The sequence below is a fragment of the Solenopsis invicta genome, chromosome 10 (genome assembly GCF_016802725.1).
Source record: "Solenopsis invicta isolate M01_SB chromosome 10, UNIL_Sinv_3.0, whole genome shotgun sequence".
Lineage (NCBI taxonomy): Eukaryota > Metazoa > Arthropoda > Insecta > Hymenoptera > Formicidae > Solenopsis > Solenopsis invicta.
The window spans coordinates 10,282,560-10,305,346 of NC_052673.1; the positions used below are offsets into that span (position 1 = coordinate 10,282,560).

General features: G+C 38.9%; 1 protein-coding gene across 4 annotated transcripts in view; it reads right to left on the bottom strand.

Annotated features, from left to right (window-relative positions):
- Window positions 1-328: 328 nt before the first annotated feature.
- Window positions 329-22,787, bottom strand: part of LOC105195019 (protein eva-1 homolog C) — a 211,531-nt gene continuing 189,072 nt past the window's right edge. For 3 of the 4 annotated variants that reach the window (XM_039454594.1, XM_026137655.2, XM_039454593.1), the window contains exons 9-11: window positions 11,534-11,779; window positions 10,482-10,713; window positions 329-10,160 (exon numbers count right to left, since the gene is read on the bottom strand). In XM_039454594.1, the coding sequence (XP_039310528.1) occupies window positions 9,932-10,160; window positions 10,482-10,713; window positions 11,534-11,779 (707 nt within the window). In that variant the 3' untranslated portion in view covers window positions 329-9,931. The remainder of the gene's footprint in view (window positions 10,161-10,481; window positions 10,714-11,533; window positions 11,780-22,787) is intronic. The other variant, XM_026137653.2, reaches the window with a different exon arrangement.

Consider the following 22,787-nt stretch of genomic DNA (forward strand, 5'->3'; position numbering starts at 1 on the left):
TACAGAAATATGGAGCTATCAATGGTAGACATAATTCAATTCAAAATAAAAACACAGGAAAATTTACAACTTTTCTTCACCGTTGTGATAATAAATTAATATTGACTGTGCGCACCGACAAAATCGTTTTATATTTCAAGATAATGATGATCGTTCCATTTGCATTTACGCAACAGAACAAAACAATTACTACAAACTGATTACGTCAGATCGCATTCTCTTTTGGCGTGTTTATTTTTTTTATAAAAACATCGCGTCTATCATATTTGATTATCAACAAATTGCAATATAAAGCTTAAATCAATCTCCCCATCACGAACTATTCATGTAGAATAAAACGAATATATTTTTCGGCATTATATTTGATACGTCATACAAATATAATCGGATCAAACAAATTTTCAATTCAAGCTATTCGTTCAGTATGCGGTAACCGTCGTACGCGTTATTTATTTCCTTCCATAAAAAATAATGCGGAATCACTGGAACTGTGTACTTTGAATTCGCAATTGTTACATAGCGTAGATATGCATTTATGTCTGTAAACGTATAGCAACGACGTGCATTTTTTATATCCGCAACCTGCTAGCATAATTGTGTTATATCCCACGTTTTATGGCCTCGCGTGGGAGAAAGTATTGTCACGCGTAGCGGCATCAATCGCGCATCACGTTTCGTGTCACGTTCTAAGAAAAAAAAAAAAAATGATAACGATCGCTGCAGTTAAGAATTTTTCCTCTTTGGAACTTGCCGGTTTATGTCCGAAATTTTTATCAATACTTATACGCCACAATATATATGGAAGGCGCTTAAAGCCTTAACCGCAATATCCATAAATTTCAGAAAATTGAGAAAAACGAAGAATGTATGTACATGAACATCCATGCATATTTTAATTAATATTTACTGCGGCATGGATTAAGATTTCTATTTTTGCGTTAAAAGTGGCCTTCTACTCTCCAATTTATTATTTTCGAATATTGAATCGCTCATCAAGCACATGGTCAATATTGTATGTTCGGATCAAAGAGAAATGCGTGCGAATTAACGTTTAATTAACTTTTCAGCTGCATGGAAATGGGCGACGGCAGGCCAACTTACCATGTTGGTAATTAATTCGTACAAATATGCTTCATTATATAATTTTGGCTTCATCGCCAGTGTCATAGGAAGCACGCTTGACTCGATCAATCCGCAACAAATGCCATTGCTAATTATATAATTGGCTAATTATCGCAAATTGGATAAATAAGTGCTTTTCGCATAGGCTATTACGTTAATCGATAAAAATATTATTCATGCCATAGTTCGGTGATCCAATTGCTGGCAATAGCAACGATGAGATATATATCTGGTTGTTCGAGGTAACGAGCAACAATAACAAAGGCAAACTCCGACCACGAGTCGTTAGAAGAAAAATCAAATAGAACAATTGAAATAAAACGTTCTTTAAATTGCACGGGTGCGCGCAACAAAAATTCGCGTCGGTTCGTTCGGGGAAACTTTGAAGGAACAAAGAATTAAACGGAGCGTACAAAAGCCGATCTCGATTAATCAAAATTTCCGGCGCAATTAAATCCACCCCGGCGAATCTCGTGCAGTGCGGTGCGAGAAAAGGAAAAAAAAAAGAACCTCGCGCGCAAACCAGCGGAAGTTTCCGACGGGAGATGTTTCAGGGAAACGCGCGGCAACTTTCGCGCACATAATTATCTGGCGATTCGCAAGCAATTAAAGCGTAATATCGGAACAAGTTCAAAGCCCCGACTACTAGTTTACTATCGAGCTGCGAGGTATTCCCGCGAGGGCAATCTAACTCCACGTGCAACGCATTCACCCGTTATCATCCCGCCTCGCGCGTTATTACGATTATAGTTGCTAATCCATGTTTCGCGAAAGCGATTAAAGAGCACAGTTCGCCACGACGTATCGCTCGTAATTAAATGTACTAAATCCTTAATCAATAATATAAGCGCGCACGCGGTTGTTTAGATGCTAATTTAATTGTAACCGAGGATTACTCGTAACTGCATTAAGCCGCTACGGTTTGTTATCGTTGGCTATGTGCACTGTATCACTTTACACACGCGCATCAGCCAAGAGCATTTGGGACATTCACAGAAGACACAGATAAATTTTGTGAATAAAAAAAAAAAATGACTCTTCTAAACGTGTGAATTGCTTCGCCAGAAATTGTTTAATATCCAAAGTATTTGCAAATTATTGATCAATAATTATATTAACGCTCGGGCAAATTTATAGAAAATTAAATTAATGTAAATTAAAGTTCTACACGTAATTATAGATGTATATTTTGCCAGAAATTATCGTAATATGTATTAAAAAAAGAAATATTATTTAATCCCAACTATGCATGTATTTGTAAATTATTGATAAGTATTACAATTTCTTTTGCAAGCATTATAAAACTTGAAAGAAATAGCAGTACAATTTTTATTTGACAAATGGCATCTTCTCGCTCGAAATAGAACTAAAGAAACTTCTCTCCTGCAACTTAACATAATGAGATTCTATTATGTACGATAATGCGCAAAATAATGAAGCAAATACATAATAAAGACCAAGATAAAACTTATTTCTCAGCCGCATTTATCGTTATCACTTGCGTGTCGCGCTTTCCCACACGACTTTCATTATCTCGAAAATATGAATATGAACATTCTTCCCGGAGATAGACTAACCGAAACAAGAATGAATGCTTAACGGGCTGCGTTTTCCATAAATTATTTATTATAATTGTAAATCATATCCAACAGGGACAGTTACACAAATGGAAAACATTAATCGTACCTTCAAGAACCGGAGTCGTTCCAGACGTTAACAGATGACGCGTGGCCCAAACTTTCTCCGTGACGACAATATATCTATATACGCGAGCGGGAAGGGTCTGGCTCGCTTGCACTTTATAACAAAATATTAACTCACACTTACACGTGTGTGCACATACGCCGTAACTATTACTTTTTATATTAACAATTTATTTAAGTCGCCGTTCGTCAAATCAACACGTGTGTTCCTCGATTAATGTAAAAACGTGCGATTCGCAGTCGGAAATGAATCGAATCGACGGGTTACACGATTATTTATAGTACAGCGATATTTACAGGTGTTGTGCTTACAAATTATACTTACAATAAAAACGTCTTAATATGACAACATTCTTTCATTTTCACATTTTCCCTTCCTATCTTCTTTTTTTTTTCTGTTTTAGATGCACTCACTCCGTCTTCCATATCCGCTCCCATCCGTTTGCATACAAAACATTACGGTGTTTAACGCGAAGCACAATGTTACAGTACGTACACGAGCCACTTTTGCCGCCTGAAATAAGAGCGTGTGGAACACTGGCGTATAAATGCGTATTGAGCAGCGATTTAAAATGCAAAAACGTTTCGATCGGCAAATCGGAAGATCTTTGAAAACGGGATATCCCGCGTCGCTATTCCCTTCTTTGTAACGAACGATCGATTCAAAAGAGAAATTGTGCATGTCGCCCGATTTTCCGTATCACGGATTCTTTCGCTTTTTCAAAGGAATACAAATATAAAGATTCACACGCGAGAGTCAACTTAAAACCCGGACAGAACGGTACAGTATTGCTAAAGTAATACCTAAAAATTCAGCCAAATCCAAAAACAATTTTGTTAGACTATCAAAATAATTATATAAACCGTTTAAAGCGATTGCCAGAACGTCAACACTTTGCAACATTGCTCATCATGCTCGAGCATTTTTCCTAATTATTTTGATGAATCAACAAAATTACTTTTAGGTTCGCATCTAATTAAATTTTTAAAGTACTTTAGCAAAACCGCTCATTTCGTGAGCTCGGGCGCGTTATTAAGCCAGCAATTCCACGCGCGCATCCGTCGCGGAGAATTGCGTACAAAATACGTGGGTTTGCACGACGCCGGGGTTGCGAGTACGTACGGTATTTGTGAATGCTTCTCGTTAGGTAATATCAGGCACTCCGAACAAGTTGCTTCAACGAGAATAGACTAATTAATACCGAACGAGAGGTAAAGAGGCGTGATGAAACGCACGCATAAAATTTTGCAAGACCATTCAGCGAAGTTCGCGGATTCTCCGATAGTTTTCTCCGACTTCGTCCATTAAGAGATTGCATACTTTCTCTCGACGCTGAAAAACTCCCGGCTTTGGGAGCTTTTCGAAAAGAATGATAAATAAATTTGATGTCTACAAGAAGAACATGTTTAATCGATGGTTATTGTACAAAAAAATATTTATTTTAATGATTTTAATGTTTTAAAATAAACTTGTTGGGCCGTCCGGCGAAACACTCCTCCTCCAGTGTTTGCATTCTGACAAACAAAAATAAAAAAATTCGAGATAATAAAAATATTCGATATTTTTGACAAATTATGCAAACTTTAAATGTTTATATTAAACATTAAATGCAAACGTTAAATGTTTATAAAAATCGTAATTATAAAATTTAAGAAAATGTTTCGTCAAGTCTTAGAGAAATGCATTTTATAAAGTGAAAACTTGTTTCATTAAAAATGATTGAAAATCGTTAAAATTATTGAGTTAAGACTCTGAAATGTGGGCTTGACAGCAGCCCTAATAGAAGTAAATTTAAATAAGTCAAAACATAGTTAAAAAAAATTCTTTTTTAATGCATTAATCAATAAAACATGTCTTTTTTGTAAATATTTAGTTATCAAATTATTATCCGTTTAAAAAAAAAAATTCTCAAAAAGTAATCTTTTCAGCATCGAGAATTAAGGTACGTAGCTCCTTAATTGAGAGCGATACCGGCGAAAACCAGACAAGCGGAAAAATCCAAGTACGTGGAAATTTCATTCAAAAATTAAAACGCGATTTCGCGTTACGTGGCAAGCTTCGGGCGCATCGTCGGTACATGCAAAATTCTTTGATGCATAAACGCATAATGACATTAATAGATGGAACGCGCAAGATAATAGAGAGTAGCGCGGCAGCGCCTGGAACAAGCGTTTGTTACGAGCAATTGCGATAAACATTTGTTCCACGCGTCCGCGCCGCATCGCTTCAACATTTCATTAATGTACCATCACAGTATTATGCACATTTTACATAACGCACATTTATACACGAATAAATCCCCTGCCTCCTGACGAAATATTGCTTGCCTGCTTTTAACGGATGCCAGTCAATTCGCGGCGGAAGAGAGGAACGCGTGTAATCCGCCGCTTTACCCGCGTGCTCGGCTTTTCAACCACCGATCGATCGATCGATCGCCGCTCAATGAAGCGTCTTTGGTATAATTCATTCATCCCGCTAGAAACGAAGTGCGAGAATAAATTAAAGGGCGAGCTCGCGCCTACGGCCATATGATAATGAGGGTGGTGTTTGCGGAAGGGCTCGACGCGAAAAGACAGATCGGCGGTGAATTCAGCGGGCGAAGGAGAGAATCGGTCGTGCCGACGGCAGCTCGGAGCAATGGAGAAACGGCGAGGCAAGCGTGAAAAAAACTGTATAAGCGGCACTTCTTATAACGTATTTACACGGGGTTTAATTTGCATTTTAGAGACGGGGATGCTTGCGGCGCGTGCGATTTGCATCTTGTCATGTAAATACGGACTGGATAAGCCAGGGACGTTATCAGACCGTCGCCATCTCGCCGCTAAGCAGAAACGCGAAACGATTTCCCAAGCGAAATTATTTTTTCTAATTCAACGAAATATTAATGCGACACGCGCGGCACACAACTGTAAACGCGTCCCTCGAGCGCGGGACGAACTTTAAAGCGACATCGATCGCTCCGCCGTTGAAATACTCGTATATCGGCGGTGACTTCATGCGCAATACGCTATATATTATTAATGGAGCGTGTGTGCATTTTCCGGAAACGGTATTGTCCCTGGAGGAACGTACGAGGAACCCATTCGGGGAGGACGACGAATTAAGAACGATATTATCGGCGTGTCTCGACGAGAATAGAAGGACGAAAATAACGCGTGGAGTAGAAATAAAGTAGATGTTCGAAATAAAAGCGAGAGTAGAGCGCGCAAATGTTCCCGAGTTTCCAACGTTTCGAGACGCGTAAACGTTATACGACGCTATTTGCATAAATGCAAGGCGCCACCGCTGAATTCCGCGGGGAGGGGATTTCCGCACAAAAGAAAACCGCGTGGGACTCGCGTGGCAAGCGCCAGCCTCGTTGTGGAAAGTGGAACAATAATAACGAAGAAGAGCCATTCTCCCTGATGAGAGAATCTTCTTCCGGCCCCGCCACAGCTTTGCGGTAAACCTTAATTAACGCGGACCAATTAAGGGAAAAAAAAAACAGAAAACACGCGCGTGCGCCCACGAGGCTACATAATTGCATCCCGACCACGAAGAAACTCACTTTCCGTGAGCTTTTGGCTTTCGCTGAGCGTAGTCGCGCGACGACAACCCTCGGGAATTATATTTTCTGTTGGCACTCGATTACACGTTCGGTTACAACGCCACGATTCGAATCGCCGATTCGCGGAAATCGAGTTGTGTTTCTATCGACGTTGCGCGTGATAGTATTGCTGGTAGCGAGAGCTTTTAAATTCGGTACTTCTCCACGCGAAATATGCTAGAGACGACAAATTAGAAAATAATTAATCATTAGTTATTAAATCTATTGAAATAAATAGATCAATCTTTCGTGTGACTTAGATCAACAGTTTAATGACAAAAAAATTTTTTTTTTAATAACGAAAACAAGTCATTATGAGAGAGGTTGAATTTTGAAGAGTAACATATCGATTACATGAAATAAATTCCTGGAAATAATTCTTTTCAATGACCGATAATCTCTCTCTTTCGCTAGAGTGATCCGTTTGTCACATTCATTCATACAAGAGAACGAGGAGATTAAAAAGAAATGGATGGATGGATGAAAAAGAGATCTCGAAAAATTGTTGACGAGAAACATATTTATGTTAAAAGAAAAAAAAAAGACACATGCGTCAATTGATCTAACGAATTTCCTCGCAAAAAATATCAATTTTTCTTTCAAAGATGCAAAAATAAAACACGACAACTGTAGCGTTAGATCTTACGGAAAAATATAGGTGTACATAAAATATATAAAAAGAGAAATGTTAATATTTATCTAAAGATAAATATTTATGTAAAAAAAAGAAAAAAACATGTTTGATGTGCATACGTGTACGTGTGCTTGTCTAGTATATGCGAGTGAGCGCGTATCTTTTCGCACGGGTTATTCAGATTCGCATATTATTTTTCGTCTTGGTGGACAGCGATGAAAAATCAATCCGCGAGAATGATATATGTCCGCCGGTGATCGCGTTCCTACATGAGATAGTGTCAAATTGTGGCGAATCACTGGAGATGTTCTCAAACGACTTCGACGTATTACCTAACCTTTAGTTAGGTCTAGTCTTGGCCTAGTCTCTTAAAGATAACGATCAGTGTGGGCGTTATTGCGTTAACGACCTCGCTGATGTGTCGAAAATGCGACTCCGCGTCGCCGGATGCTCGCGAGATCGATTTGTCATAACGACACTGTACGTGTATGCGTGTGTAAGTTCAGGGGGATTACGACTTACCGAACGACGTACAAACAAACAACGAGAACGGGCTTGTTGGAGCTCGGATTTGTCGTTACATACACTACGGGAGGCAGTTGAGCGAAATTGCATTAAATTGCGGTGAGCGATACAAATAATAACAGTCTGGTCATGTGTGATAAGCAATCTAATTGGAAATGGAATCCTAATTTAATTCCTACTACTAAGTAGGTGTTATACTATTCTGTTCAGCTAAAATCAGAAAAATGCTTCGAGAAACCGTAAAATTATAAAACACATTATATAATTATTAAAAGTATGTAACAATACAAAATAGAAAATTATAAAAAAATGTTATCTATATATAACAACAAAAGATAACGTAAACAATGTAAAAATTAAAGTTTTATATTTTTAGAAAAAAAAAATTAAATTAAATTTCCTAAAAAAAAAAAGAAAAAAAAATCTTTAGAATTTTCTCCGAAAAGAGAAATAGACCCATACTTTTAAGCTCCATTTAAGTCAATGTGATACTCTAAATGTAATTAAATTCGGTATCGGACGTTTCGATCAGTTCTACTTCGTCAGATTACTTCTAGATAGACGCCGACTTTCTTGTGACGTTCCGATTTCGCTGAACAGCGGTGCGACTCTGTCATTGCTCCAGTACAATCTTCGCGATCAATATATCCGACTGAGAGAAAGCACATGTGACAAACAAGATTGCGCATCACGGGCGAGAAGGTGCACTCGTTTCCACACGCCTTTGGAGGAAGGAAAATCCGAGCTCTTATTACATACTAATCCTTGTGATCGCCCGCAAGGGAGAGTTTTCGCTGGCTCGACAGACGCGCGCTCTCCCGCTTTCCCGCACAATTGCAAAATCGATTCTATGGCACGAAGGACAGCCCTCCAGTTACAATCTCTCCGACTGTTTCCGATTTAAGTCTCGTTACGCGCGTTCCCATCTTTCTCGCTCACTTATCTGTACATTACATGCCCCTATTTACAGTGTGATGTACATACATATCAATTTCTATAAAAAATCGTCTCGGCTATGGCAGCGACTATGGGCAGCTTTGTTACACAAAACCGCTGTAAGTTCGTTAAGAGATTTTTCTTGAGTGAGTGGGCGTGATCACGCGTACGACCGCTGCTCCATCAGTGGTGGTCAATAATTTTCAACTGTGCCGCACAGAGCGACGACGATCGGTTTTGAGAAACGTGATCGGGCGATACTGACTTTTCTAACGGTTGTCTTCTAACAGATTTCGCAGAAATTGGTCAGCTTAGATTTCGATACCGAGAAAATTATATACACAAGACGTTCCTCACACAAACAACTCAATGTTCCAAGTTGCTTTACATGCATCGTCAACGTTCTCTCGGAACGAATGTTGGATCTGTCGATCTCTTTCACCGATATAGAGCACAGACTACGCTACGAACCAGTTGTGAATAAAAAGTCTGTTACCGGCGAATGCATATTATCGGCAGATTATCGATATGCTCTATGGAACTCGCGCTTCGTGAGTTTCTTCCGTGGGTATACAGTTGAGTATACAGTGAGTACAAGGTATACGACGAGTAGATTGCGAGTGTCGACGTGGAGGTCGATAACACAGTTCCCACAAGATATGTCTATCTAGTAAACGACGAAAACTCAATCCACCGATTTTACAGTTTTGTAATCCAAGAAATAAACATTGTACGCGATACATGTCCACTTTCGATACCATTTTCGTTATTCAGAAATGACAATATTCGATGAACGTTGTCACGCGTTCTGTCTGATTGCATGATGCATTTTTGTTCTCCTCCTGTTAACTGTCATGTGCGCACAGTTCGTAACGTAAATACTTGCGGTGGTCTCCTTAAAGCTATTCCAGTCCTGGTCGAAGAAACCACACGAGCCCTCTCGTACACATTTACAAATCGATCGCGACATTGCTCTCGTAGCAATATTGCAACAAGCATTGCTAACTATATATATTTCATTCACTCCTCTTTGCACACCATCCTTTCTGATGACAGAGATAATACATTTCTACTCGAGAATTTTCGCAAATCCTCGCAATGGACGAGACGTTTACAGATATACAAGTCCAATCTGTTTTAACAAACGATCGACAGTCGCTTACCATCGGCGTCCGACGACAAAAATCTGAGCTCGCACTGTCACAATGTGTACCATAATTCGGCGCAGCAAATGATAATTTATTCAACGTCTTCAACGTAATTTACAGCGGCTTGGTGCGGCGTGCCCGCCTCTGCCGTATGGGCGTTTCCCGTTTTCTTTTTTCTTTTTTTGTCAATTAAAAGCAATATTTTCGCGTGCTAACTTCCGGAACCGGGCTCAAGGACGGGGGTCGTCCCTCGCGCGGGACAACCCCTTCCTCTTGTCAGCCGTAGTAATAGCTTTTGCTGTTGAGGTTCCGGGGATTCTCCGTGCGGAGGATCGTGTGAAGATTATCCGTGCCAACCATATGGTTTCCAAGGTCAACGCGCATCCCCGTGTTGGTTGCGTGAGGTACCGACGTGGCGTGGATGCTTGTCGGCGACAACGGTATCCTCGTGTCGGCGTAGTAACGCTCGCCGTGAAGCCTCTCTGCCAAGTGAGTTTCGGGCAACCTACAATATAAGGAACGTGATTAGAATGTATAATTAAAAGCTCTCCGTCACGCCAAAAGTTAAAGTTGCGGTGAAATTTTCAGAAATCTGTTTCCCTTTTATTATCGAGAATTAAAAAAAAGAACAAAAACGACTTTTAAAATTAAAATTGTTCCACGTGCAGTTAAATTTCATATAGATACTTTTTATCTCGCGCACATATGAAACGATAAGCTGGTTTAGATCTGAATAAAGAAACGACTTGGGCTGCGAAGTAATTTCATTAATTCACGTGATAAAAGGGAGTGTCGATTTTTTTCCTTGCCGAAGAGAGAAATTTACCTTGCGTCCTGCATTGGCACCGCGACCGGCGTGGTGAGATCGATGTCGGCGTCGATCTCGGAAATATCGTCGGTGAATCCATTCGGGAGGGTCTCGTTGTTCGTCTGGAACTTTGCATCTCGCTTGGCGCGATGCCGGCTGATTAATAGACGGCCGATAACCAACCCCAGAAAGAGCAGGATACCGGCGCAGACCGATACAATAATGTAGAGGTAGAACTTTTCTTGGTTGTCTGCAGAAATCACGTTAAACGAACACGTTAAACCCCCTCGTATTTCTTCCTCTTCTCCCCTTTTTTTCCTTTTTCCGTGAAATATCGACAATAGCAGATTCAAACATTATCAACAATACGTAAAAAGAAAGTACACAACTTCTTTTTCCCATTCTCCCTTTTACTCGTTTAATAATCTGCTTTTGTTCAATTTGTAAAAAAAAAGAAAATCTACATTGTGTACATAAATTGTCTATGAACGTACAGACAAGTGTATATTCAGCGTGACACTCGAATAAAATTCAAACTATAGAACTATAAAACAAAGGGAAAGACTAGTTAACATGCCGTACTATAATAATTACTACTAGAAACAATGCAACGCAATGCCAAACACACAATGCTCGCATTTGCCAATCAAGAATCAATTAGCGGTTACGTCTAACATTTCGGATCTATCGTTTCAAGGGTCAAGTGGCCGTAATACAAACCGGTCAATTTCAACTAGGTCAATTTCGGATGCTATAGGCAGTACGACGAACAATAGAGTTAAGATGATAAGAATTAAAAAAGCCAAGTATATATTTCAACATCCATAATTGAACTGTTCAATATCAACCGGAGGCCTCGTCGAGAATCAAGGTAGCTTTCTTTACGTGCATGTATCGTAAGTTGCTCAGGCAGCTACGAGGAGAAATATCTTTCGCCAACCTTTCGCCCCCGGTGGGACGAACCACCCTATCGTATCCAACCCTGGCAAGAGTCGTCAGGATCGATAGCAGCTGCGCTTTACCGAGTGGTTTACCAGCTGAAAGTAACGATCGACCGTTGGTGTACTCACTCGTTATGAAGGAGTAGGCACTGATCCACTCATTTAGGTATCCCACCACTAAGTGATCATCCTTCGGAAACGCGTAGACGACGGTAGTGCAATTCCCGGATGCGCTGGTGCTCGTGGATGCGGCATTACCAACCCCGCTGTCGCTCGCCATTGCGCTCGCCTGGATAACCGTGGACGGTAAAGGCGGCAATGGTAAATCTTTCGCTCCGATACCGAGCGACTTTAACATGTTCAACCGCGCGTCCACTGTGCACGCGAGAAACAAACGTGAGCGGCGTGGCACTTTGCAGCAATTGCGTTAGAGCCCGAGTTCCGAGTATTCGAGATCGTCATAATTTTGGCGACGCCCAACTTTCGACGCTGCGGAGAGAAGTCTGAATGTTTCTGCTCTTACACATGATCAATGAAGAGACCGAGATCGTTTTTTTTTTTAACGTTTCCGTAGCGTCAAAATTTAGACTCACCGAAATTATATCGATTTCAAGATCTGCATTCGAGCGCGGAATGAAAGCGTCAGAAATTCTGTTGTAAATTATGCAGCAGTTTTACAGCGGCAATAGACGTAGGAAAGCGCTTCGTGAGGGCTAAAACGTTGCGTGTTATTAGTTACGTTTCAAATGCGTTTTCGTCTTTGGAAGTTTTGTACAAGATAGATTATTGTAATGCATATACAATTCTGCACATTGTAAAATACGATATGTTAATTACATAATTACAATACGCAAGACAATAAATAGTGAAATTTATACCAATTAGTCACTGTGTTACGTACAGCAAAAAGTATGCTCGATATTTTGCACCAAATACGATGTTTTTCCATGGCGTTTATTAGTGCCAGATACAACTGTTAAGGCCAGATACAGCTGTTACTACGTACATTAAAAATACTATAAATAATATATCAAGCAAACATTGCGTAAAGTGATTGTATTTTGCGGTTATAATTAAAACAGATCTGATGCATGGAAATTTATCGTTTATAACTTCAAAGCAAAATTTAAATTACAATTTTCTACAAATTTAATAATGACTAAATTATACCATTTTGCAGCTATTTTAAATTGCTAATTTTACATAATCAAATCATGCTTTAAATAAGAATCACGCGTCGCTAATTAAATTCGGAGAATAACTGTACGTACTCGATGCAAATATCCGTTCACAATTTAGACTAATAAAAATGTAATGTCCTTTTCGAAGTACTTGATTAAGTTTTAGTAAATATACATTGCGCGATTTGATATATGTGTATCTGCGTGTGTATGTGCATAATGCAAATATGTTTTTCCAGCAAACTTCCACAGCGTGAATGATTGATTATATCATAACACCCCTAATAGTCCCTACCGAATGAATCATGGAAGCTGTTCGACGCAGCTCTCGTCACCCTGAATATCATTATTTTCGCAAAAATTGCAATTTAAAGAACAGGCTTACTCAATCATTCGTCACTCAATCGTCGTTAAAATTTATGACTTTTTTTTCGAGTTCATTGAACAAAATTCGAGCCACGAAACGAAGAATTCTCCGCGACAAGTCGTTCCACGCTGTGTCTCTCCACGGATCGTGGAACTTAAATGGCACATTGTACTCTTGGAACGCTTCACGGTTTTCCGGATCCTGACTTACTTTTCGCCCGGGTTATTTTTCAGGAAATAACCACACCGCGCCTCCGAAATGTCAATAGAAATGGAGAAACGGAATCAAACGTGCAGAGACGAAATAGTTCAATATCTTTGTTGTCGGATACTGATGGAATGTTATGTAAGGAATCGTAGTTAGCTGTGCAAAAATACACGAAACTTATTACTGTATTTTAAATATTTGTGAGTTTTAATATGTGGGATTTGCAGCGGCACTCAAGTCCTAAAACAAATTTACAAAGACAGCGAATGTTCCAAAAGCATACAGCTGCTAAATGCCAATTCTGTCTATGAATAATGATAAAATATAATATTTAAGATTTAAAAAAATCTTTAGTTTAATTTACTGTACCATTTTGTTCTGTGCACAGCACGCACGATACACTTCGTTATAGAATGACTGATCCAAGCAGACTTGAAGGTGACGAGTTACTCGGAGAGTTTCGCGAAGCAGTTTCGCTGACACGATAAAACCGAGGAAAGAATCAGCATGTCGCAATGCTGAGACACACTTATCAAAGTGTTACTTATACACTCTACGTCATTAATTAAATTTTGAGAGATTGTACAATCAATTTCTTTTCCTTCTAGAATTCAAGTTTTGCGAAATAAGAAAAAAATACGGATTCGATAGAATTTCATTTTATTTTACGCTGCGCAATGGGATGTATAGTATGCAGCGTATCCGCGTTGATACTGTATCGCGTATAGAATCGTTCAGAATCAGTGCATTCATTGGGAAGTTTCCGCGGGGGACTTACTAATGTCTTCGCTTTGAGTTATTTACATCATAATTCAAACAATATGGTTCTAGTTCTTCCGGCCGCGTTGTTCCGCCAAGCTTGCTATCTCTCCCGAGCGAGATAACGTTCGCAGTTTCTAGTTTTCTAATTAGCGACTTGGGAATGCTTACAATTAGCTGACGACGTCGCGGAATTCCGTTGCTGTCCCATCGCGCGAGTTTTCACTATTTACGGTCAAATCGCATCAAGTTATAAAATTTTTTATTCTGATTTTAAAAAATTAACATTCTTGTTCAATTGAAGGATATTTTTTTACAACTGAAAATAGAATAAGATTGGAAAAAAAATAAAGTGGAACGCGCATTAACTGTTGCCACTTGTGGGCATAGCACAACTGTGACGTATATTATTACTTACAAATTCCATTTTGAGAAACATAAAGATTTGTGTATAGAAGCTGTTTTCACAGGCACGTACTGCAACCTATGTTTGTAAAAAGTGCTTCATTCGTACGTTTAATTTAATTTTCCGTGTACAAATAACCCACTGTGCTGTATACAAGGATAAATTTACACATTTAAAATGTATAGTTTGAAACCTTTCGCTATTATTTTTACACGGAACGAAGTACTTTTCACACTTGATACTGCAGTGTATCTTCAATTAATTGCTCGTACCGTGTCTCTTAATTGTTTAATGAGATCCAATCAAAACAGTGTTGGTAGTACTTTTATGAGTGTTCCGAAGGTGATAAGCAAAGATAAGAAATACAAAAAGGCAAAGTGTATAGTAGAATTCCAATTCACTTAAAATATACCGATGATAAGTACAAAAGCGAGAATATAATTTATTTTTCTTGTACTTTCTCTCTTTCTTATATAATTTCATGAAAAAAATTATAATTATTGTTACAAGTACATCTCCGTTTCGTATGACACAACCTTGATTGACACGTATTACCTACATGCGAGTTTATAATAATCTATCTATTACATTGAAAACTGTTCGCCGTGAGTCTTTAGACGAATTTACTTAACCGGCTAGATAGCTGTGTCTGACGTGAGTCTTCAAACATATACAGAGTTATGTAATTATATTTGTGCCTTATGGCAGGTAACGCGGACATACGATTCTATCTAAGCAGGCTAATTATGTCACCAAAGGAAACTAAACTACGAGTTTAGTATATTAATCGTTACAAATATACTTAAGCCAAAGGGCCGTGGATTCAGCTCTTTGAATCATAATTCGTGCTGAATTTAATGAAGCTGTTTCCTCGTTATGTAATTTTAAGTTTTACAAAAGTAACGTCGTGACGGCTTTTACGCATTGAATGTCCTAATATGACTGCACGATCGGCTATAGCTTCATACAATTGATATTAAAGTAATATTTTTCTGCACGTTAAATCACAATGCGCAGTGAGACGGGGAGATTGAACGAATTTCACGTGAATTCGGAGAACACAAACAATGAAAATATCGACAATGAATGTAAAAGAGATCAAAAATACTGCGCGACTAAAGGAGAATATAGCAGCCGACTAATTTTAAACGTTTCGTTGAGAATTATAGAGAATCGGCGTAAAATCCGTGCTCCACGCTCGAGATGGCAATCGATCGTCCATGAAAGTTTAATCGCCGTACCGTGTATTTTATATTTTACTCTTCATGAAGTATGCAAGGTGTGCGAAACTGCACGTACCACTCGCAGCTTGACGTTTTTCTCGGCTGTTTTGAACGTAACACCGTATTACATTAAAAATAGAGTCATCCTTTTTAATTAAACGGATGCGTAAACTACTTACGATTTATCGCCCAAAAATAATCTTCGTCGCGCAATATGGCGATTAAAAGTTTGATATTTTCAACGGCACGGTAATACCAATCGGTATTGCGGAGCGCAGCGTTGTGATGTTAAACGTAATCTATACACATGGGTGGAAAAAGAGCATGTACTATCGACGAGAATTAATTTGTTTATTGTAACAGCGTTGAAAATTATTGTAACAGCACGTCTCAAATTATGGAAGTAAATTAGAATGAACTCGCGAGCGCAAATCGCATGTTCGCCGAAAGACATAAAAGCAATATTCAATTATCCCCGCTGTAAATAATCCCTTGAATTCGCAAAAACGCAATTTCGCTTCGTAACGCAAAATTAGATATCCCACACATTTGCAGCGCCAAACGATAAACGCGCGTCTATCATTAAAAAAAAAAAAAGAGAGAAGGAAAAAGCGTTTCATGCAAAACTCCGGAACGGCTGAGCGTGTTTGCGCGTCGCACCGGCGAACGAGACGTGACAAAACCGAAAAGTTATCACGGATAAAATAGGAACGAATGCCGTTGCTTTTACTGCGTAAACATTTTTATTCCGCGGCGAAATAATTTCTCGTCAGTCTCGCCGTAAAAACGTTATGCACTGCCCGCTAATGTTACACACGAACTACGTCTCTGCGCTGCGCGCGGCGAAATTATCATTCGCATTGAGCACATCCGCGAGTCGCGCGAGTGTGCTACGTGCACTGTGATCGAAAGAATTACGCGACTAGTCTGCGCTGCCACCTGTTCACACGTTGCGAGAAATAAAGCGTTTTACGACAGCTGTAATACATATATGTTAATATAGTGTATTATATAGACAATTTCGAGGTTACGATTTACGATGCAACAGTGGTGCCGGATAACTTTTTTGAAGGAATATATTAAAGAAAATGAAAAAGATATAATACATAAAAAAAACATTTTTCACGATAATCTTTCATAATTAAAAATGATAATAAACCGAAAAGTTAGGAAAAGACTAATACATTTTTAATTTTTATTTTATTTTTCCTTCCGTGTGCAAAAGTTTGCCGAATAATTAATGAATAAATTAACGTGTTTTCTAATGCGTACTAAATATAATATTATATATAATGTCTTAATGCCAACAGTTTGTATATAATTTTTTTTTTTTTAAATTAAGAAGTTAATATTAAATATTCAGCCGTCATTAATTTAACGCTAAAGAGAAGATTAACAAAATGTTGATTTCTCAACTGTATAGCAAATCGCTTTATCGATCCAGCAATAAAAAATCGTTAAATTACTCTCGAATTAATGTTTTCCTCTTTTACAAGATTCTACTTAACGAGATGATTATTTAAACACACGCACGTGAATACTTAAGTCATTGATTAATCGTGACTACAGGAAAGGACAGCACTTCATTAGTAAGTAATCAAACGAGAGACCCCCCCATAAATCTGCGGGTGATAGAAAACCTGGGTGTAAATCCACTACTAAAACGCGACAACGACGCTTAGGGGCAATAAAGCATCGCAGGGCATTAAGCTCGTAAAGCGGGAGTCCGATCTCTGTCGCCGTGCGAGTCAACTAAAATTCGAGGGAAACGGTTGCTACCTAATCGACATTCGATGGCTCGCCCTGGTGTTAGTATATTGACGGTGGATCGATCATTGGCGGAGCGACCCCTAACGAAATAGTCATATCGCTCCCAGCCCTGGGTACTAATGTCAACATCAATCACTAACAGCGGCTATTAATCGTGCCTCAAAGTTTGCGTAGAGACCGGCGAAGGACACTTTGCGTTCGTGAGAGATCAGCTGAAAGATATTCAGCTCTTCAAATTGGCTAAGTCTGCAAATGTTCTTATCACGCTTGTTTACTCGAGAAACAAGATATTCGTATATATATATCCGTGCTCGATATCTTACGCTACTACAGTAAAATGAAGAGGATTTTCGCTGCAAACCCGGCCCATTCGTCACTTGGAATTATCATAAGTGTCATTTCCTCTTGGTTAATTTTTCAATTAATACAATAATTGAACCTTCCGCCATTTTGACTCTGATTTTTAATTGAATCGCTTGTTAATTTCTTTTTAATTGCTGGACAGGCAACAGTTGTGTACCTTCTTCTCGTTAAAGGCGCGATACAATATTACAGTTAAATGCGACAACGTTACAATAAAAGAAATTATTGTTTAACTGTTCAAGCAAATTTCATCGCTTAAAAGTTAGTTTGCCAAGTTTTGCCAGTGATAAGAATTCGATACGAGGATCAACAATTTCCCTTTACGAACTTAAAAGTTTCACTTCAAAATAGTTCACGCGGTAGGTATTGATGTCGTGACAGCTGTTCGATAATTGCTTTTGCATCGACAGCTTTCCACCTAGTTTGGAGGCGAGAGAGAACAGTCACCAAACTTACTAAATACTATGTACGACTTTATTAACTGATTGGCATTGACTTCGCTGTTGACGATTGCTCCGTTAAACTTGGCTAGAAATTGATTAGTTATTATCAGGTACAAGATGTTTACGCGCATGAAACAATATTCTCTCGAAAAGAATAGTTTAAATCAAATTAATACGTAGAAAAGACGGTGAAAACGTTTCCTCACTGTACGTTTACTCACGTGAAACATTAAGGTTCAAGTTTTCTTGGGAAAAAAAAAAAATTAATATCATACTTCCATTCTTTAAAAATAATTATCAATAATCTTTTGAGTGCTGTTTTTATTGTAATTAAATATCTTATTATTAACCACAATTAAAACTATCAACTGTTGTACAACCTAAATAGAATATAAATAATCAACAATTAAAATGTTAAGTCGTATTACGCGACATCTTCTCTCTTACCTTGTAAAAATGATATTCGGAATGAAGTTTCCCATAGACTAAATTTCACAATGGCAAAAATTAGGGAAAAAATTTCACTACGGCAAACGAAGAGAAAAGAACCGAGGATAAAACCAAATTTTATTCCATTTTGACGGTACCGCGGGATCTTTATCTTAGAGAGTCGGAGTTAAAAGGCCACGGCATAGTCCGCTGGGTCGGCTAGCAAGTTAAAAATGTAAATAGAAGGGAAAGTAAAGTTCTACGTGCCCTGAAAGCTCTCATCAAGCTGTGTAACTTTTACTTAAGCGATTTTGTTCTACCTGGCCGTATTATACTCACGCCGTACAGCTTGCCAATGCGGGCTTACAAACGGCATTTAATGAGCCACAGTAACCTACTTTTCTCAGTTTCATTGATTTTAGCAAGAATTATCGTTTTACCCGTTTCATATTTCTCTTTTTCTCTCCTTACCCCTTTTCTTCCCCCTTTCATCCCCCCCCCCTCTCTCCCTCTAACATATATCTATAAATCTACTTAATACGTTTCCCTTAAATGACGTGCATAAAAATTGCAATGTAACTTTACACTTGTAATTTATAATTTAAGACACGGCTCGTTATTTCTGTTTCATTCGGTCTCGTATTCTCCGTGTTACAGTTGAAATATGAAGAATTGAGTAAAGAGTTGTAGATTACGCGCTCGAGAAACAAGGGTACACCCATTCTACGGTGAGCTAACACGATTCACTTAATTAGTTACGTCAAGGCAACGGCGAAACACGATAACTTAAGATTGTCCCCAGACATTCCACTCGATTAAAGCCATCCAATTTCAACGCTAAGTTCTATCATTGTTTGCTGGCTAATGTACGGGAACGGCTGTACGCGGGGCCCTAACGCGCGAAACGTGCCGTTTCTTATCTTTACTAACGACGAAATATGCGCCAATCCTCATTTGTCTGTGTCGGCAGGACAATTCTGACGGTTTCTTCGTTGCTGTCTAAAACGCGACATCGCATTTACAGGATATCCGCTTATCACACTATGCATTGTATTGTAGCAGTGAATTCCAAACGATCATTAGCAAAGTTAATGTTACTGTAAGTGAGTATTCTCAAACAATTAACAATTAACAGCCGCCTGATTATCGGATTGCCGTATTGTCGCATTACTGGATTAGCGCAAATACAATAGACGCACAATTAGGCGCGTCCAGAGGCCAGTGTATTAAAATTCACGCGCAAAAACAATCTCTCGGTGAAATTTAATTTTCTCAAAAAAAAAAAAAAAAAAAAAAAAATCGAAAAAGCTATCCAATCCATTTAATTCAACTTGTTAAATAAAAACTCTCGGTGAGAATTTTAAATCCGTCGCGATTACGCATTCTATTAAACTACTCTACGTAATCCAGGATGCTTGTATTAAAAACATCGAATTTTTCGATTTTGCTTTTATCTTGCCGATGAAACCAAATAAATTCCGGCATTTACAATGTATGATTCGTTACCTCGCTCGCAATTAAATTGTCGCTCATTTGGGGTAAATATATTAAAATTAAAAAACTCAAATATAAATCTTCTTTGAGAGTATTAAAATGCTTCCACGGTCCCGTAAGCATTGACTTTCCTACCATCTAATAGGATTTGAGATGCAATTTGCATTTTCCGATTCTAGTTGCGAAAGTGCATCAAAGAATCCGATCCGCTTACACCGATTACCGGCGGGTCAATTTAACTCCATTTTTAATATCAAACAGTTTCTCGCGCGATATCGCTAATCACTATCTGCCCGGGCCGGGAAGCTCAATTATTAAATCCGCCGATCTAATCGACCGTGAGAGATTACGAGACGCGCCGCTTGTCCGCGCCTAAGAACTTCGCAAATATTTTGTTCCACCTGAGCCACCGATAAGTTGGAATCGAATGTGTCAAATTTAGTCGACGCTCTAAAGAAAGCAAGACGCAGAAAAGTTCGAGCAGATTTTCCTCTTCGATGTCAGACCACGATTCATATAATCTTCTCGCCGATAGTTCATCCAATGCATTTTTCTTCGCAAAAACTTACTGCATTCTGTACATCTGTCTGATATTCTTCGTAACGTTTTCGTTTTTTCTTTTTTTTTTTTGTAATGTAGAAGAGCGTTTGCAACATTCAAATCTCAATTACAGTTATTTTTGCAACGATAATGAACAGGATATTGAGGTATTTCATCATTCAGCACATTCGTCTCGCAGCCAAATCGATTCTTTCTTAATCTTCTTTGCGTGATGCAAGTTCATGTAACGATTTATTATTGCAGACTTTAATTTCGTTCTGACTTGGCGAAGATACAAACAAGTAAAAAGACACAGTCATGTCTTGAAGGGGGAAGGGGGGAGTACTCGGTCATTATCCTTAATTAACGGCGCGATAGAATCCACGGCGCCTTCGACAAAGTTTGCAAAGCTGGCGAAGGAAAACGTGTCGTCGGCGACGATCCATGGTGAAATTGACCTAACGAGAGAAAGAGAGGAGAACGAAACGAGAGAGGAAAAAGAGAGAGAGAGAGAGGGAGATAGAGATTACTTCGCCAGACGCAAAGTCAGGTTCACAGGTTTTTCATCGCTCACATATCGTAACCCATCAGGTGGCATTAACTTTATCTGAGATTTTTTCCCCCGATAGTTCGACATCCCCTTTCACCTTTAATCTCGGTCGGTGCACATCCGGCGCGTCCGATATTCCGCACCGCCGACACGATGCGCAACCTTTTCCCCATGGACGATCACCATTTCAACCCTTTTTGCGTAGACGACGGGTAGAAAGACCCCGGCGAAATCTTGATCAAAGGAAAAACTGATCCTGACGGAAGTTTTAAACGCCAATACGGAGTATCACAAAATGCAGGTGACGCGCGACACGTTTTTAACATATCGTATCGATGAATGTAGAAAGAACATAGGGAACCTTTTATTTTGAAGTTTTATCTCAACATTTGATTTTTAAATATAAAGTTCAACTTTTATAAATGTTAACTGACATTCCAAATATATAATACGCTACTCTTTTTATTCACAAATAAACTTCTTTAATTAAAAAATTTGCAATTAGCGTTGATAAAAATTTACACGCGAATGAACCGGCGACCTTTGGAAGGAACGTAGGTCAAGTTACGGTATTTCGAAATTAAGTTAAAAATGCACGAAGTTAAGGACACTGTGTTAAAATGGGCTGCAACTTGTTATATTACGCGTAGAACATATCAGAGGAAAATTTTTACACGAGACTGATATCAAGTTTAGTTATTCATTGATTTCGAAAGTACGAGACAAAACTTTCTCTCGGGTAGGAGACAAAGTATATAAGAAAAATCGAGAAGAGAACCGAGGGAGACTGTCGACCTTACACGATTGGATAAGGTCCGGGAATGCGTGGGATATTGCTTCTCGGTGGCAAGCTATGTCGACGTCGCTGTCTGCACCGGTGATAGTTTTCAGGAACGTACACAAAGTCACCGTCATAAAAACGAAATTTCTTTTGTGCTCAAACCGAGTCGCAATTCAGAAGCCAAATATAACGAACGCCGCGTATTCGTGTGTAGGTCGAGAAATTATACGATTTCGGACCGGAGCCAGTAAAGAGCAGGTGCGAGCGCTTTTAATTAGAAGCCTGAATTATATGTTCCGATGGCGACACGTACTCCATTCAGAGATCTTGCGGCACCGAGATCGTGCGTAATCGACTGGTACCAGTGGAACATCGCAATGCTAAAATTTGATACGCGTTCGTACCTCGAGAAAGTAAAGGTTGCAAATTAACACTTCTATTGTGCGCAGCAGTTCTAGCTGACCCGTTCCGTTTCTCGGATAAAAGTAAAATATATTAACAAGAGAAAAATATCGATGCGCTTTAATTATTCCGTTGTAAAATTAGGTAACCCAGTTTCAGAATATTTAGCAATAAGTAAATCACACTGCTGCAAAATTTCTGAGCTGGAATTTGCACAATGCAAGGATTGATGAAAGAGATAACTAGGAATGATTCGTTATTCGTACGTTATAAATACATTTGCAAACGTACGTTCCCATATTGTACGTTACTCGACCTACAAAATGCAAGAATTCGCATGAAACCCATCATCCAACTTCACAAACCATTACGAATGTTTAGACTAATATTACTAGCTATTATTTTTGTCTCTGTTATATTCAGGTTGACTGCTTTCGATATACTTGTGTATATTCGCTTAAGAAACAG